At 43.9% G+C, this 19,318-nt stretch overlaps 1 protein-coding gene across 1 annotated transcript in view; it reads left to right on the forward strand.

Annotated features, from left to right (window-relative positions):
* Positions 1-19,318, forward strand: part of LOC124131831 (nidogen-1-like) — a 62,569-nt gene that overhangs the window by 20,335 nt on the left and 22,916 nt on the right. Inside the window, exons 2-8 of the mRNA XM_048403573.1 lie at positions 10,249-10,388; positions 11,499-11,640; positions 12,385-12,590; positions 13,771-13,865; positions 16,956-17,108; positions 17,387-17,623; positions 18,956-19,162. Of these exons, the coding sequence (XP_048259530.1) occupies positions 10,249-10,388; positions 11,499-11,640; positions 12,385-12,590; positions 13,771-13,865; positions 16,956-17,108; positions 17,387-17,623; positions 18,956-19,162 (1,180 nt within the window). The remainder of the gene's footprint in view (positions 1-10,248; positions 10,389-11,498; positions 11,641-12,384; positions 12,591-13,770; positions 13,866-16,955; positions 17,109-17,386; positions 17,624-18,955; positions 19,163-19,318) is intronic.

Genomic DNA, 19,318 nt, shown 5'->3' on the forward strand with positions numbered 1-19,318 from the left:
GTGGCTGCTTGTACTAGTCCGGACTGATGCCGATTTATAGTGCTAGCTCACTGAGATACCATGGCGCAGTTTAACACGAATACCCCACTCAGAGACAGTATACTGACTCCGAGCCGACCAGTCCTTGTTTTAGCCCTTTTATGCCGAGCGCCAGACAGGGTAACAACAAGTACCATCTTTCAACGTCTTTTGGTATGACGCGGCCGGGGATCGAAGCCCGGACCTTCCGCTCTCCGGGCGGAGGCTCTACCACTAGACCACGGAGGCGGTCCTTTCAGCCTAGTAACGTATTGACAACGTTTGTGATTTGTTGGTGAAATCCAATTTCCAATGCACTCTTTTGCCCGGCAGTTTAAGTGTTAGTGTAGGATCAGGTATCTTCAGAGAAATAACATTCTACTTACGATAGCTTGGATTCAATTTCTTCTTGTATACTCTGAGAATACAGACAGACAGACAAATTTATTCGGTACTTCAGGCCACCGGCCCATAATACAATGGAAATATACTGTGTATATATATTTGCATGCTGAGTAGATTTAATAATGATTTACCGTTCAACACTGTGTTTCCGTTCGAATGTTCATGACTTGGAAGAGAAGTTTACCTAAGCCTTTTATAATTTCTTCGTTTTCAGCTGACATAAGTCTTATAAAATTCTCAATAGAGGGAGGGGTAACGAGACGCTTGGGAAAAGAGTTTCTTCTTGCTCTAGAATACTGGTCACAAATCATAAGAACATGGAATTCATCTTCAACATGGTTATGTCCCTTTGAAAAACAGAAAGTGCAGACACGTTCATTATATGGGATGTTGTTGTGACGCCCCAGTTCGACAGCAAGTCTGAAATTATTACATCGGAACATGGCTATAAGTCTACGTTGGTAAGAAGACATATCACAAGTTAAATATGATTCCACATTTAGTAATGACTTGAACTTTGAGTCGTAATTGCATTTCATTTCTGAGAATACCGTGTAAGCTCTAACTAGGATCCACCATGTATACGTTCAGTGGTGTCACGTAGACTACGAATGTAGCCTTCAAGAACACGGAATATACCTCACTTGTTTTGTCTACAGAGAGGAGAGCCGCTCTGTTGTTTATGGGGATGTCGCCGGTGAAGTCCGGGGTACCGAGGCTACAAAGGCTACAACTCACCTTGTTTATAGAGAATGTCTACTGAAGTATGCCACACTATTTTATGGGGCCAACACAATCCAGGGTGTATACTTGCTGTTCATCATGGTAAACCCTTCATAATGCAATGAAATACAGCATTCGTCACCACTCGCCCCTTTCCGTGACCTGCAAGAAGAGCTATTTGGCTTGTTCCGGAATAACACGAGTGGGTCACGAATGGAAATACAGTTGACCCCAGTTTTCCGGACGGTACCGTTTCCGGAGAAATCGTCCGGGACACATTTCCGGTTTATTGGTATGGAGTAATGTTTTATACAAACTGAGGGGCCAAAGAAAGTATACTGAGTTTGTTTTTATGTAACTGAAAGTTGAAAGAACTGTTGTTAAGTTTGTCCATTTAACCATCACTCATTTTTAGACAGTTAACTATGTCTGGGTAATTTTGTATACAAAATAAATTGGTTAAAAAAAACCGGGGGAAGAAATGAATTTGCAATCACATGACCCCCATTATGTTTGAAATGTTGTAAATTTGTGTCGAATAAAGCAATAAACTTCATTGATTTTCAAAAATAAGATACTCACCAACAGTTGTGTATTATGCGAAATGTTTTTTCATTTTTGACTGAACGCCATGACAGTTATTTTCTTTGATATAATATCGCTAACGTAAGATATTTTAAATTTAAATTAAACATGATAAAAAGGTATAGTTTCTTTTGCCCTGTTTATGTGTATGCGTGCAAACAGCCTTAGAAATTCGTTTTTAAGACCAGTCTAGAGGATTAGTTAAATTAGGTCTCCACTCAGAGTTTGTAGCTAGTTCTGCTTGAAAGAGGCGAAAATGTTTACATTTTCAGTTTATTCAGTTCGCGTTTGTAGCAATATTTAAACCCTGAGAATTCCTAACGGTTAACACTTAAGTGGTTCAGAATGATCGCCCTCACATGCTACTAGTAAATAAGGACTACCATCATAGCTTTCACTTGTCCTCGGCGCAATTTAGTAGTCTCCGACAAACGGACTAGCGCAGATTTCGACATACACTTCCCTATGAGATCGTTCAGAAAGGGGTGTTTCCGGATTGACAGGGTTTCACTGTATGTGTATTTGGAATCATACTGGAAGATGTTAACCTATCAGACCGTTAATCTATGTTAATCTATTACTACCGTGACCTTTGTCCCGATATATCGTTAACTCGTGACACGCCAACACATGCTCGCAACCACTACACGCACCTGTTAATATGTTTTGGGAATGTAAACCACAAAAACTTACATGGAATATTTATGTGCTGTAATGAAACACCATCCACGTGCCCCGATGGGCATCAGTGGCGAGGTGTTTATGCCAGTCAATGTCTGCTGCTGATGAAGACGGAGAGATGAGAGGCGGCGGTCACAGGGACGTGCACGCACCAAACTCTTCCCCCGCCGAGCTCCACATTGCCCGTTACGGCGGTGTACCCGGTAAACAAGAACCAACCTTGCGGCGGGTCGTGTACGGAGCTCAACTCTCCGAGCTCCCCACTGCGCCTTACGGAGACCCGGTAAACAAGGATCAACTTTGAGGCGAGTCGTGCACGGAGCTCAACTCTCCGAGCTCCCCACTGCGCCTTACGGAGACCCGGTAAAGAAGGATCAACTTTGAGGCGAGTCGTGCACGGAGCTCAACTCTCCGAGCTCCCCACTGCGCCCTACGGCGGTGTACCCGGTAAACAAGGATCAACTTTGAGGCGTGTCGTACATGGAGCTCAACTCTCTGAGCTCCCCACTTCGCGTTTCGGTAGAGTAACCGGTATGCAAGGATCAACCTTGAGATTGGCGACAAGAGGTCATTACTCGGATACCGGGTATCAAATATTCGTACCGCCATCGTCGTCAGTATCTTCTGCAACTTTACGGCCTCGTGTGACCCTTTTCTTTGTCCGTCAGATTCTGTAGTTGCAACCCTAGTTCCACATGTCTCATCACTGAGTGACATATCCCTGTTCAGTTGATGTGCAATGCGTATGTTGACTGGTTAAAGACGCACGTCACGCATCTGTAGCGTATTTTGTTACTTTATTGTGACCGAGGAATCGTGTTCCCACAAAGATGATTTGATCCGTTGTTGTTTAACGCCCCACTCAAAAATATTCCAGCTGCTCGAAGGCGCTCTGTAAATAATCGAGACTGGACCAGACAATCCAGTGATTGGCATCATGAGCATCGATCATTGCAAAAGGGATACGATGACATGCATCAATAAAGTCAGCGATCCTGACCACACGATACCGTTAGTCGCATCTTATGACAATCGCAGTCGCCTTTTACGGAAAGCAAGGGTTGCTGAAGACCTGTTCTATCCCGGATCTTCACGTGGGGAGACAAGCATAGGTTGCTGAAGACCAATTCTACCCCGGGCTTTTCAAGGGGAGAGACAAGCATTTGTTGCTGAAGACCCAATTCTAACCCGGATCTTCACGGGGGAGACAAGCTTGGGTCGCTGAAGACTATTCTAACCCGGATCTTCACGGGGGGAGACAAGCATGGGTTGCTGAAGACCAATTCTATCCCGGATCTTCACGGGTACACAAAGATGTACTTTTGAAAATGGTCATTCACACTGAACACATCACATTACATAACAAATTGTCGAAGAGAGTGATGTCATGCATATTCATTTATTTAATATGGGCTATGTTAAACTTTTATTTTCAATTTTAATGTGTACACACGCGCCTACCGGTTGTGTTTCAAGGTTTGTCAGCACTATACCCGTGATCGCGGGTTTCGCCAACGTCAAGTCCCGTGAAATCCAAACCTGCATGCACGTCACAAAATGAAAGTGCAAATCACCCGAATATGTTGACTCCGGAAGTAGAATCAAGGAACACCTTCGGGCTCGTTGATTCTTCTTCCGGAACCAACAGATATTCAAATGATTTTTCCGACTTAAACAGTGTTATGGTTGATATATAATGTCTCTATATTTTGCATAATGACCTATTGTTGCGTCAGTCTTACATGTTAAAATGCACGCTCAATTTGGGCCAGCGAATTCCTGGCTCAGAATCAACTGCCACAATAGCGTGACGTCATTTTAATGGCTTAATCAGAATGTCCCCTTGTCCGAGCACCACGAGAGAACGCTATACACCCCGTCGTAAACCTTTCTACAGAGATATTCTGGTTATGAAAGATACATGTATCTGCATGATGAATAAAACAAACAATTGATAGTTGGTATCAATGCATTGCCCTACTTACTGAGATATTTTTCACAACATCGTATCATGTTCAAATCTGCCGGTGAAGCATATACCTCACCCGCCCACTTAATGGTGGAAGAAAAACAGACAGAAAGTCAAATCTGGTTTATGTAATAATCTATAAACGTTGAGCGGAAAAATAACTGGCGTCGAGGCGACTTCGCAAATGCACTGCGATACATTGAGTGGATGTTGCGAAATTCGTCAGATGAAATTAACTGTGAACTTGGGCGCGATCATGTTGAGTAATTGTAACAGTTTCAACACTTAGCCTTTTACCGAATGAGGCTTGTTTAATTACATGTTTCCGGACTGAGTGCATTTACATCTCTGTACCAACCACAACCCTGCACTCGACAGACGCTTCTTTAGCCGGCGTCTGTTTCGCCAGGTAAATCAGGTATTCTTATCGGATATTACAGTCAGCTGTTTTCGTCTTTCATATTCTATCTAAAGTTCTATCAACACGGCGCCCCTCTTGCATCACCTCCCCACCCTCATCCCCACCGTCACCCCACAGGCTGAAGGACCCACCCCCACACCACCGTCAGATCTGAGGTTTTGTGGTTCGTGCGAACAGGACATTAACCCTCCTTTGAAGTAGAAGTTTAAATTGAGGAATTTGGAAAACGCCGTTGTTTACCACTCAGAACTTAGAACACACTGAAAACTTTCAAACTTGCATCACACGTGCCCCGTAATAATAGGTCTTCAGCAACCCATGCTTGTCGTAAGAGATGGCTAACGGGATGGGTTGGTTTGGTTTGGTTTGTTGTTTAACGCCGCACTCAGCAATATTCTAGCTCTATGACGGCTGTCTGTAAATAATCGAGTCTGGACAAGACAATCCAGTGACCGATATCATGAGCATCGATCTACGCTATTGGGATACGATGACATGCATCAACCAAGTCTTGATCACCCGGTCCCGTTAGTTGGCTCTTACGACAAGCATAGTTACCTTTCACAGCAAGCATGGGTTGCTGAAGACCTATTCTACTCCGGATCTTCTACTCTCATCCACATCTTCACGGGTCAATAGCCCCTTGAGTTGATACTGAAGGGGAGTGTGGAGTGTTATAAGACTAGCATGCGAATATTAGCATCGTTCAGTGAGGGATTCCCTTATATTCAACATCCACAAACAGGGGCGGAAAATTGATGACATTAACTGAATTTTTATTCTATATCAGTGGCATAAATATGTCATCCATGAACTGTCGAAACTTCACATATCTTTGTAGACTTGTACATTTCCTAACCCACACGCACCAGACCAGCATATCCTCGACTACTTTACCTATGTGTGAGATATTGAAATGAAACTTTCCCTACCCAGCTGGTCTGTGTTTATGTACATACAGCGCGATAGAGTGTCAGTTCGTGATAACGTTGACTTGTGTACGTCTGTGAGTAAACATAGCGAGGAAGAACGGAAACCTCAGCACTTCCAGTAAACCTTATCTCATGTCGCTACTTCAGCCCTGATACCCTCAACCTAGCCTTGCTCCAAGGCTGTACTGAGTGATAAACCCATTGGTATCTAGAAAGTCAGCATCGGGGATGCAGGGTGTTATATAATGCTTTTATCTGGGATGTAGGTTGTTGTGTAATGCTTTTATCTGGGATGTAGGGTGTTGTATAATGCTGATATCAGGGGTGTAGGGTGTTGTGTAATGCTGATATCAGGGATGTAGGGTGTTGTATAATGCTGATATCAGGGATGTAGGGTGTTGTATAATGCTGATATCAGGGATGTAGGGTGTTGTATAATGCTGATATCAGGGATTTAGGGTGTTGTGTTATGCTGATATCAGGGGGGTAAGGGTGTTGTATAATGCTGATATCGGGGTGTAGGGTGTTGTGTAATGCTGATATCAGGGATGTAGGGTGTTGTATAATGCTGATATCAGGGATGTAGGGTGTTGTATAATGCTGATATCAGGGATGTAGGGTGTTGTGTTATGCTGATATCAGGGGGGTAAGGGTGTTGTATAATGCTGATATCGGGATGTAAGGTGTTGTGTAATGCTGATATCGGGATGTAGGGTGTTGTGTAATGCTGATTTTGAGGGGTGTAGGGTGTTGTATAATGCTGACATCAGGGATGTAGGGTGTTGTATAGTGCTGAGGTTAACTTGTGTTATGTCACTTCCATCCACTCGGAAAAAGTGTGCGGCTTTTTGCTTTGAAGCGGGGTATAAGGGATTTATTCCGCCTCTCCGAAATCCACGTACATCCTGTTTTGCTCGAGGCGGGGTATAATAGACTTATTCCACCACTGAGAAATTTATTACCCTCCATGTCAGGTTACACAGTATTTTATCACGATCAAGTGGGCCAATCAGATCTCATCATTCTGACATGGAGGTATGATAAAGCGTGTTGTAAACTACATATAACCTTATTTTCAACGAACACGAACTATATATTATGCACGTATCAACTGAAGATGCGGAATTGGCGTATGACTATGCTGTCAACGACACTGACTTCGTATAAACTGTGCTGGCAACGACACATTGATGAGGCTAGTACCCGGGTGTAATAAACATCCTGCTGAGTAAGAGTGACAGTGACATCCCCTGTCTCAGCCGCCACGTCCAGACACTCCAGACTGATGGGCGCAGCAGAATGTTTATTACACCCGGGTACTCGCCTCATCAATGGGCGAGGCAGGAATATCCTGCAGTAAAACGTCCTGTACGATTATCTCTCGATTAACAGCTATGCGGGGCATCAAAAATACACGTGGGGCGTGTAAGTTGTAATCACGATTTCCGTGAGCTGTTTTAAAGAGGCCCTCTTGACTGTTGTCTTCTCTTCAGCTTCATTGTGGGCACGGGTGGCCCAGTCGTCTAAGGCGCCGAGATTCGCTGTGCAGAGTTGCGTTTCTTGGGCACGCCAGAAACCTATGATTGTGGGTTCGAATCCCGGTTCTCCCAGATTATGTTTCTAGGTTTGTCAGCACCATACCCGTGCTCGTGGGTTTCACCGAAGTGGTAAACGTCTGACACCTGTGTCACCTCGGGCTTTCCTCCCACTTTAGGCTGACACGCCGTGATATAACTGGAATACTGTTAAAAGCGGCGTTAAACCCAACTCACTCACTCACTTCAGCTTCAGTACTTTAGTGCCATTGACACAAGCCGTGTCATTCCTATTGTGTGTTCTGTCACTGCAGAGATGGGTGTGTAACATCGTTCCGCCCGCTAGGCCCCACTCCCTCACTCAAGTCCCTGTTATATTCTCAGTCTAATATTTTCCCTCAAATACTTCCGATTTTTTTTGTATATTAACAACCATTAGCCTAAAGCTAAAGGGAGGGGTCCAAAATATCAAAATCCTCTCCCAGATTTGCATTCGTCACCTCTCGTCTTGGGACAAGCATGGGTTGCTGAAGACCAATTTCCCCCCGGATCTTCACGGGTACGCTGCTCACATACGAGTACTGAACAGGTTCCCAGTTGCCTATGCTTGTTGTAAGAGGCTTGTCATGAATCGTGAGTGAGTGAGTGAGTTAGGTCTAACGCCGCTTTTAACATTATTCCAGTTATATCGCGGCGTGTCAGCTTAATGTGGGAGGAAAGCCCGAAGTGATGCGAGTCTCAGACGTTTACCACTTCGGTGAAACCCACGAGCACGGGTATGGTGCTGACAAACCTAGAAACATAATCGGGGCGAACCGGGATTCGAACCCACAATCATAGGTTTCTGGCGTGCCCAAGGGACGCAACTCTGCACAGCGAATCGCGGCGCCTTAGACGACTGGACCACCCGTGTCCCCTGTCATGAATCGGGTGGTCAGGCTTGGCGACTTGGGTATCTTTGTACAAAGCGACCTTATGGCTAAGGTGATCGTTACTCCAATAGCGTTAAGGCTTTTTTTGTACAATGGCACCTTGGCGTGTATTTTACAGAGTGCCGTCAACACATTAACCCATCACTCTCCCAGCGTATTGGTCCTGTGGACAGTGCACTCGCCATTCAATCCGAAGTCTGGGTTCGATACAACCTATCTGTACTTTTCATGGAACCCAATCATAATGGCTCCGTTGGCAAAGGACTTTTCAACCTCGCCAGAGAGAAATTCTTCATTTCCTCGAGATTATTTCAATGACACAGTACAATATAATAATTACATATTTACAATTAGTCAAACTTATTTACTTTGATGGTGCGATATTCCGGATACAATGATGCTAATTTTTAAGGGCATGATACATTAATATCGTATGAAAGTTAATGTAACGTGGCAATAATTGAGATTCTTATTTCAACAAAGCATTATTGACAAATCATCTCCTTTCCATGTTTGAGGAAATACTTAATTCCAGATATGGACATTATCTGATATTGTGCTTGGTTTGACAGGTCTTGCAATGGTCACAAAGAAATATATTTTTGGCAATGTTTGTACAATTCAGGTTATATAATTAATCAAGGATTAAAACTGTAAAATTATCAATATATGCAATAAATGTCTAAGATTGGCAATTGTGAATTCTAGAAGATATTTTTTTATCAGTTGGTTGAATTATTATGAAACATCCAACAGCTGTGGAAGTTATCCATGACGCAGCTAGATATAATAATTACAAAGTCCACACCATGCTGCATTTCATCACGTTAAACCTGATGCGTGAAACCTGGATTGTTCTGAATATCGGTGGAGTGTAAACACAATATCTATAGAAGGCTTATCACCCTGACGGGAACATTGTGGCGAGGTCACCGGTCAGGTTGTGGTCTCGTATTACAGGCTCGGTCATCTTCGGTAACCATTGTAACAGTCTGCTCAGGTCTCTATTTTGTTATCTTCCCTTAAGTCGGGGACACCAAGCAGGTTGTTGTTAACTCGGTTTTGCATGTCTCGGCCATCTTCGGTTACAATCGGGGGCTCCTTGCAGGTTGTTGTTAACTCGGTTTTGCATGGCTCGGCCATCTTCGGTTACGATCGGGGACTCTTTGGAGGTTGTTGTTACCTCTGCTCGGCTATCCTCAGCTACGCTCAAGGAAACTTGAATTCAAATCCTGGAACATTTCATGTGGAGGGATTTAAATAATTTTCATGTAAAGGGATTTAGATAACAGTCTGTCCGAGAAATAATAAGCTGCATTGATGTAAATTATCACATCTGTAGATTAAATGAGATCTATTTGAGCTAAGAACACCTCGCCGAGAAACCTATCAATGAATTCAGCCATAATATTGATTCATACATACATATTTCATAAAACAAATATATCTTGCGACGTTTTAGCTCCGGCTTATCGATGTTTTGTGTGTTCGGGCAAGCATTTATTTACTGTTTACAGAGCATGGTGCCCAAGTGGGATTAACCCGTCACAATCTTATTTCAAGTTCACGGTGACCTGAACGAGTGAGTGAGTTGGGTTTAACGCCGCTTTTAACATTATTCCAGTTATATCACGGCGTGTCAGCTTAATGTGTGAGGAAAGCCCGAAGTGATGCAGGTCTCAGACGTTAACCACTTCGGTGAAACCCACGAGCACGGGTATGGTGCTGACAAACCTAGAAACATAATCGGGGCGAACCGGGATTCAAACCCACAATCATAGGTTTCTGGCGTGCCCAAGGGACGCAACTCTGCACAGCGAATCGCGGCGCCTTAGACGACTGGGCCACCCGTGCCCCCCACGACCTGAACGACTCTGGGGACCAGGGCATATATTAATACTCGCTTACTGTAGTGAAAATGGAGCGTTTGGCATGGACCAGGTGTTTTAAGCAACATTTCGACAGCGTCTCAGATTCAAATCCCAACATGATATAAAAACGCACCAGTGTTTATTTTTTTTAGCTAAACAACGTTCTTATGTTTCAGATAAATAGCAACGGCCATTTATCATTTCTCACGGAGCTGCCAGGGTACAGGCCGAGCCTTATACTCCCTATAGGATTTAATGTAATTGCTGCCTTCTTCGCCGATGTCGATACGAGAGCAGCAGGACAAATATTTTATAGGTAAATTGGGTAAAAGTGCAAGGTGAATACAGGTGAATACAACAAGGTGAATACTGCTGCATCAGCACATCTTGTATCCACCCTTGTTGTTTGTCTGTTTGTTTGTTGTTTAACGCCGCACTTTCAGCAATATTTCAGCTCTATAACGGCGGTCTGTAAATAATCGAGTCTGGTCCAGACAATCCAGTGATTGATATCATGAACATCGATCCACGCAATTGGGATACGATGACATGCATCAACCAAGTCAGCGAGCCTGACCACCGGATCCCGTTAGTCGCCTCTTACAACAAGCATGGGTTGCTGAAGCTGTGTCTCATTTACAATGTGTTTGCAGGAACGAACTGCTGTGTTAAAAGTCATCTTGTTTTGGGTGTGTGTGTGTTGAGGGGTAGGGGGTCGTTAGCGTAATCTCTGCTGCGCTTCGGTGAACGAATCACGCCCCCGATCGACAAGAACTTATCTTACCGCTACGAGAGATGACTTCGAACTGAATAGTGGGGTTAGGCGCTATAATTGGCTTTACAGATGTTAGCCATTAAGGATCCGCTGATCGTGTGTTCGAATCCAATCTTGGCCCGAGTATGATCCTTGGTCTATCAGCCCTATACCCTTGCTCGTGGGTTTCACTATATGGATGATATTTACGATATGCATCATTTTGGCTCTCTTACATCGTTACATAAATTAAACCCAACACTCTCACTCACTTTTAGCGCTACCCCATTACATGATGGTATATGGATTTAAAGCTGGCTCATTTCGTCGGACTAATATCGTTTTGTTAATTGGGGACAATGATTACATTGATACTCGTCCCTATTTCTTATCCTACGGAAGGTGGGGTAGCTTAGTGGTTAAAGCGTTCGCTCATCACGCCGAAATCCCGGGTTCGATTCCCAACATGGGTACAATGTGTGAAGCGCATGGTACCCTCGCCCTGATATTGTTGGAATAGTGCTAAAAGCGCCGTAAAACCCAACTCACTCACTCACTCTCTTATTCAGGTTTAAGTAAGATTTCCGTGACATGGGTTTTATTACAGCGTAAGTGCATGAAATTAGAGAATGTCAGAATTGAGATCTGGAAATGGTTTGATCTCGGTTTCAGGGAAACAAGCAACCCAACATTACTAGAGAGAGCCGCCACCTCCATTCAAGCGCACTTCCGGGGACAAGGCACATTTGAACCAACGTCGTTGTTCATAGCAACGTGGGACAACGTCGGCTACTTCAACAGCAAGTTCGACAAGGTAGGTTGATGGATTCCAACAAACATGTAGACTATACACTATAACCAGATTAACGAGAAAACACGATCTGGTTGAACTGGCCACAGCTGACGTCCATCACTCATGTTTTCAGGCCATTCGGGATATAAAACAGGTTCATTGACATACAGGCACGTGTCAGTGTTTGAGATTCAAATGTTGAAATGAAGCTTTGAAATTAAGGAAAAGTTAAATATTAATGTGCAACAAATTATGAATTTATTTACATGAGGAGATGGTCTTTATTTCTCGATGTTTGTTTGTTTATTTGTTGTTTAACGCCGCACTCAGCAATATTCCAGCTACATGACGGCGGTCTGTAAATAATCAAGTCTGGACCAGATAATTCTCGATGTTAATGTACGTGTGTTACATACACTTTCATTTTGGGTTGAGAACTGTTCACCTTTTTCTTTGTCATTTTGTTGTCCTTTTTTGTTGTTTGAGTCTCTCAAACACATCCTGAAACAAAAATCTCTAGATATTTTTCAGTTTTCTGAGAAATTAACATATTCTTTGTTTTCAATCCTATCATAAAAAGAAGACATTTTAACCTATGAATAAATCTTAAAATGTTTTCACTTCGGACGCTATAAGTTAGTCTAGAAGACCAGGAAACACTACACATCGTCGCAAAAATAGTTCAAATAGGTTCCCGAGATTCGTTGAACATTAAATTTATTTCGTTTTGCCATGCGACACTGTACATTCCCTTTCTGCGTGCAGGTGAACACGTTCCAGATTGTCATAGCTTCAGACAACGATGACTCGTTCGCGTTCTTCCACTATCTTGACCGCGGAATGGCGTGGATTATGGGGGACGGGAAGGAGGGGCAGAGCCAGCTCGACGTCCCTGCTCAAGCTGGGTTCGAAGTTGAAGATGGAAGAAACCTAAAACTGCCGAACTCTGGTACAACGTCTTCCTTTGTCAAGTGAGTGATATACTATCATTACATGGTATTTGTCAACTGACCGCCTCCTTGACCATAGTGGACATACGTATGATTCCAGAGCGTTAGCAGATACACCATGACTGATGATATGTTTTGTTTGTTGTTTAACGTCATACTCAGTAATATTCCATCAGACAATCCAGTGATTGACATCATGAGCACCGATCTACTCAGTTGGGGTACATGCATCAACCAATACCGTTAGTCGCCTCTTATGACAAGCAGGGTTGCTAAAGACCAATTCTAACCCGGATCTCCACGGGTTCCATGACTGATGGACCCCATCTTAATATAATTACGACATTAATACAATCGGGGTGACGCACACCACGTTACCACTCTGTCGTGTAGCTTATGTCTTATTGTGGCTGTTTTCGCTGCTGCTACTGAGTGAATGAGTGAGTTTAACGCCGCTTTTAACAGTATTCCAGTTATATCACGACGTGGTGGGAGGAAAACCCGAAGTGATGCAGGTCATAGACGTTTACCACTTCGGTGAAACACAGAAGTACGGGTTGGTGCTCACAAACCTAGAAACATAATCGGAGTAAACTAGGATTCGAAACCACAGGTTTCTGGTGTGCCCAAGGGACGCAAATCTGCACCGCGTCCTGCTTCTGAACGTATCATACGTAACAGTTTGTTATACCACACACTAGTAATCAGATACACGTGAAGATCCAGGGTAGAATAGGTCTTCAGCAACCCATGCTTGCCGTAAAAGGAGACTATGCTTGTCGTAATAGGCGACTAACGGGATCGGGTGGTCAGGCTCGCTGACTTGGTTGAAGCATGTCATCGATCCCAACACCGTGGATCAATACTCATGGTATCAATCACTGGATGGTCTGGTCTAGACTTATTTGCAGACCGCAGTCATTTAGTGGGAATATTGCTGAGTGCGGTGTTAAACAACAAACAAACAAACAAACAAACCAAGTAATCAGATTATGTCATTTGCCATATGGCTGTGGGTAACCAGTCAGCTGAAAATAGGTATTATATCAGTTCGCGTCACAGAATACCTTGGTTTGATCCTCAACATGAATACAAAATGTAAGTTGACATTGCTTATTTAATGTTGAAACCACATGGTTGCATTCGCATACATACTAATATGTCTACGAATTGTCTTAATTTACTTCTACCTCTTCTGCAGCGACACCAACGTCAACATCCCCGGAGCGTGGATGTTCCATATCGGCTACATAGAAGGGGAGAACATCCAACCCGCTGACCTCAACACCGGAGAAGGTAGGAATAACATCGTATCTGTTAAACAAACACCAAACAGATCCGTAAAGAGCCCGAGTAGCCACGATCTAACTTATTTGGATCACTTCTTGAACACTAAACAGAGATCTGTAAAGAGCCCGAGCCTTCAGTAGACATGATCTAGACTTATTTGGGGAACACCGAACAGAGACCTGTAAAGAGCCCGAGCCTTCAGTAGACATGATCTAGACTTATTTGGGGAACACCGAACAGAGACCTGTAAAGAGCCCGAGCCTTCAGTAGACATGATCTAGACTTATTTGGGGAACACCGAACAGAGATCTGTAAAGAGCCCGATCCTTTAGGAGACATGATTTAGACTTATTTGGGGAACACCAAACAGAGATCTGTAAAGAGCCCGAGCCTTCAGTAGACATGATCTAGACTTATTTGGGGAACACCAAACAGAGATCTGTAAAGAGCCCGAGCCGTCAGTAGACATGATTTAGACTTATTTGGGGAACACCAAACAGAGATCTGTAAAGAGCCCGAGCCTTCAGTAGACATGATCTAGACTTATTTGGGGAACACTAAACAGAGATCTGTAAAGAGCCCGAGCCTTCAGTAGACATGATCTAGACTTATTTGGGGAACACCAAACAGAGATCTGTAAAGAGCCCGAGCCTTCAGTTGACATGATCTAGACATATTTGGGGAACATCAAACAGAGATCTGTAAAGAGCCCAATCCTTTAGGAGACATGATTTAGACTTATTTGGGCAACACTAAACAGAGATCTGTAAAGAGCCCGAGCCTTCAGTTGACACGATCTAGACATATTTGGGGAACACCGAACAGAGATCTGTAAAGAGCCCGAGCCTTCAGTAGACACGATCTAGACTTATTTGGGGAACACCAAACAGAGATCTGTAAAGAGCCCGATCCTTTAGGAGACATGATTTAGACTTGTTTGGGGAACACCAAACAGAGATCTGTAAAGAGCCCGAGCCTTCAGTTGACATGATCTAGACATATTTGGGGGACACCAAACAGAGATCTGTAAAGAGCCCGATCCTTTAGGAGACATGATCTAGACTTATTTGGGGGACACCAAACAGAGATCTGTAAAGAGCCCGATCCTTTAGGAGACATGATTTAGACTTATTTGGGGAACACCGAACAGAGATCTGTAAAGAGCCCGAGCCTTCAGTAGACACGATCTAGACTTATTTGGGGAACACCAAACAGAGATCTGTAAAGAGCCCGATCCTTTAGGAGACATGATTTAGACTTGTTTGGGGAACACCAAACAGAGATCTGTAAAGAGCCCGAGCCTTCAGTTGACATGATCTAGACATATTTGGGGGACACCAAACAGAGATCTGTAAAGAGCCCGATCCTTTAGGAGACATGATCTAGACTTATTTGGGGGACACCAAACAGAGATCTGTAAAGAGCCCGATCCTTTAGGAGACATGATTTAGACTTATTTGGGGAACACCACACAGAGATCTGTAAAGAGCCCGAGCCTTTAGGAGACATGATCTAGACTTATTTGGGGAACACCAAACAGAGATCTGTAAAGAGCCCGAGCCTTTAGGAGACGTGATCTAGACTTATTTGGGGAACACCAAACAGAGATCTGTAAAGAGCCCGAGCCTTTAGGAGACATGATCTAGACTTATTTGGGGAACACCAAACAGAGATCTGTAAAGAGCCCGATCCTTTAGGAGACATGATTTAGACTTATTTGGGGAACACCAAACGGAGATCTGTAAAGAGCCCGATCCTTTAGGAGACATGATCTAGACTTATTTGGGGAACACCAAACAGAGATCTGTAAAGAGCCCGAGCCTTCAATAGACACGATCTGGACTTATTTGGGGAACAACAAACAGAGATCTGTAAAGAGCCCGATCCTTTTGGAGACATGATTTAAACTTATTTGGGGAACACCAAACAGAGATCTGTAAAGAGCCCGAGCCTTCAGTAGACATGATCTAGACTTATTTGGGGAACACCAAACAGAGATCTGTAAAGAGCCCGAGCCTTTAGGAGACATGATCTAGACTTATTTGGGGAACACCAAACAGAGACCTGTAAAGAGCCCGAGCCTTCAGTTGACAAGATCTAGACTTATTTGGGCAACACCAAACAGAGATCTGTAAAGAGCCCGAGCCTTCAGTTGACATGATCAAGACTTATCTGGGGCGCTTCTTGAACCGTCAGTATATATTTAAATGTGATTCGTGATTTGTTATTACAAATTAGCGGTTAATTAATTTGAGATAAAACTAAATTTTCCTGTGATGGGTACCTCTTTGCAGACACGTACCAGATATCTCTGGTAGGTATCACAAAATATAATGCAAGACATGAACCTAAACGAATATGATAAACCGCTAATCATGATAGATACTGTATATGTCCCCCATAATACTCCTGTTACCATGCATGCATAGCGTCACGTGGTCCGGGTTCAGACCAGGTGCTCTGCTCACACCCGCATGTTCAGACATGTCCATTAGAGGCTGTGACGACTCTCTACCGAATACTTGTCCTGAATAACCCCTTTAAATATTAAGCAGGAGCCAGTGCAGGCTTGAAGATGTTTCTCTCTCTTGGGATTTGTGCTGTTAAAACAGACCTGGATGCCGTTGCACAAAGCGATCTTGGTGTTAACGTGATCGTAACTCCCATACATTAACACAGACTATCGACAGTCGTAGCACTAAGGTTGTTTTGAACAACGGCACCTTGATATATTTTTGGGGGCACGCGCTGCACGTCAAACCGATAGCCTATCTCAAATATCTCCATCAAGCTAAAGAAGAATCATGAGGATTTCTTTGACAACCATCTAAAGTGTACTCGCTGAGCCTTGAACACAATCTTGATTTAGTTTTCTTGTAAAGATAAAGTGCTTCTATTTGTAACATCAACGTTTTTTCCCACTCAAGTGCATAACGAGAGCGCATTTAACGAGAAGAGGTAAATTAATGACAACAGCGAAAGTAGCATTGTATATGTCAACATAAACTCAGCTTTCAACACACTGACGTTGACGTTTATTTTGTAACGTCATATGTTAGAGATGGCGAGTGTGACCTTTGTGAGGGTATGTTGCAGTGATTGTGTTCCCCGTGGATACCGGCGACGGAAGCTGCCTGGAGGGGACTCGGATGTGTCATGTAAACGCGCGCTGTGTGGACTTCACTGAGGGGTTCTGCTGCGAGTGTTTGCCGCCGTCTTACGGAAACGGAAAAACATGCCTAGAACCAGGTGTTAGCAATAAAACATTTATATGATGAATAAATTGTGAAAATGGCAAAAGTGGAGTTCGTTAAGATTTCGAATATACTAATATTCTATTTAGCCTTGAGATATAACTTATAGCACAGGCTCTAAACCAAACTCTCATAGCGAGTGAGTGAGTGAGTGAGTGAGTGAATGAATGAATGAATGAATGAATGAATGAATGAATGAATGGTGTCATTATGTTCAATGAATGAGGATTGAGTATTGAACTGTCTCATAAGACTATTTTGATCTATCCTCAGGTGTCCCACAACGTCTCAACGGAAAGGTTCGCGGTACATTGAACGGCATAACCTTGTATGACCTTGACATGCACACTTACGTAGTGACGTCCGACGGTCGCGCTTACTCCGCCATCAGCAGGGTACCCCCAGAGCTTGGTACCGCCATGCAGACTCTCAGTGCCATTGGCGGCATCATCGGATGGATGTTCGCCGTGCCAACGAACCCCCGGGCCAAGAATGGATATGCGTTCACAGGTAGGCGTATCTGGATGGCATTCTAAAGATGGTATTATTAAAGAAATTCATCTTCAAACCTGAAAGTTATATACAACAAGGCTCAGGCCATCTTCCCGAGTCAAGGGACTGACTGAACAAAGTACAGTTTCCACCCTCGCCCAACTGGGCTGGAATTTCCAGGCTTGAGCCACCAGTGGCTGTTATGAGTTATGTCCCTTCTTTGTCCCTCCTATTGACCAATCAACTCTTGCATTTGCTTCAAACAAAATGGCGGCTCCCAGTCAAGACGATCAAATCGATAATCCAAATCTGTAATGTAATTTAACGAGTCTTACTTCTCAAATTGCACCAAATCACGTGAGCACCTTGATTAACAACATGAACAGATTTAGAAAATATCTGTTGCCGCCGAGTTGGCGGTACACATGCTTTACAAATCCTGCAATTAGTCGAAATTTGCACGGCAGTTTACGAACCGGATGTCGGTGTCGTTACGCGCTTTTGATTGGACTATGCATAGACTCGTTAGTCCAGCCAAAATATAATTCCAGCCTATTTCGGCAATGGTGGAAACTGAACTTTTATTGTCAGTCCCTTGTCTGGGGAAGATGGGCTCAGGCCGATTGGAAGTCCAAGCAAGTTTTACTGATGTCGTTGAAGGCCGTTATCATAACAGTTAATGTTTACGCTAATTACACGGTCAAAAACCCCGTGATACTCTTGAGGTATAGAAACGTGTTTTCGTAGATTCAGGCAGCTTCCAGGTCAGCACCATGCTAGTCTGTCGCACAGTCGCTCAACCATATTATGTTCCCTTCCGTCCAGCCCTTACTGAACTGATATAGCCCTAAATTTAAGTATAGATTTCCCATAGGCTCTGAATGTCCGATCTCACTGTGGCTCTTTTTTAATTCTACTAAGCGTTTGTCCAGCACCATATCCGTCTTCGTGGGTTTCACCAAAGTTGTGCACGTCGAAGACGTGCATCACTTTGAGTGAGTGAGTGAGTGAGGTTTTACGCCGCATTTAGCAATATTCCAGCAATATCACAGCGGGGGAGACCACAAATGGGCTTCACACATTGCAACTATGTCGGGAATCGAATCCGGGTCTTCGGCGTAACGAGCGAACGCTTTAACCACTAGGTTACTCGACCGCCCCACATCACTTTGAGATCATCTCAAAGGCGTGGATCGATGCTCATGGTGTCAGCCATTGGGTTGCCTGCTCCAGACTTGATTATGTACAGACCGCCGTCATGTAGCTGGTATATTGCTGAGTGCGGCGCTAAACAACAAACAAACAAAGTAATTTCAAATGGCTAAATTAACTGTGATTCTTATGTTTCAGGCGGAGAGTTCAACAGGACTGCGACCGTGACGTTCTTGTTCGGCAACATGACTTACGTCGTCAACGTCCAACAAAAGTTCTTCGGCCACGACGCTCTCAACAACCTGCGCATGGAGACCACCCTGAATGGCGACATGCCGCCGATAGAGACGGGCGCCAAGGTGGTCGTAGACGACCATAAGGAGAACTTCAAGAAGCTCCGTCCAGGTAACAGCTGGTGTAATCCCGTTCATGTCACTCGCGTATTTGAGTTTTCTCCATGAGACGTGCCCGAAACATGGGTTCGAATTATGTTTCTAGGTTTGTCAGACCCACATCCATCCTCGTGGGTTTTGCCACAGTGGTACACATCTAAGGCCTGCA

Source organism: Haliotis rufescens, unplaced genomic scaffold, assembly GCF_023055435.1.
Source record: "Haliotis rufescens isolate VD_foot unplaced genomic scaffold, xgHalRufe1.0.p SCAF_3, whole genome shotgun sequence".
Classification (NCBI taxonomy): Eukaryota; Metazoa; Mollusca; class Gastropoda; order Lepetellida; family Haliotidae; genus Haliotis; species Haliotis rufescens.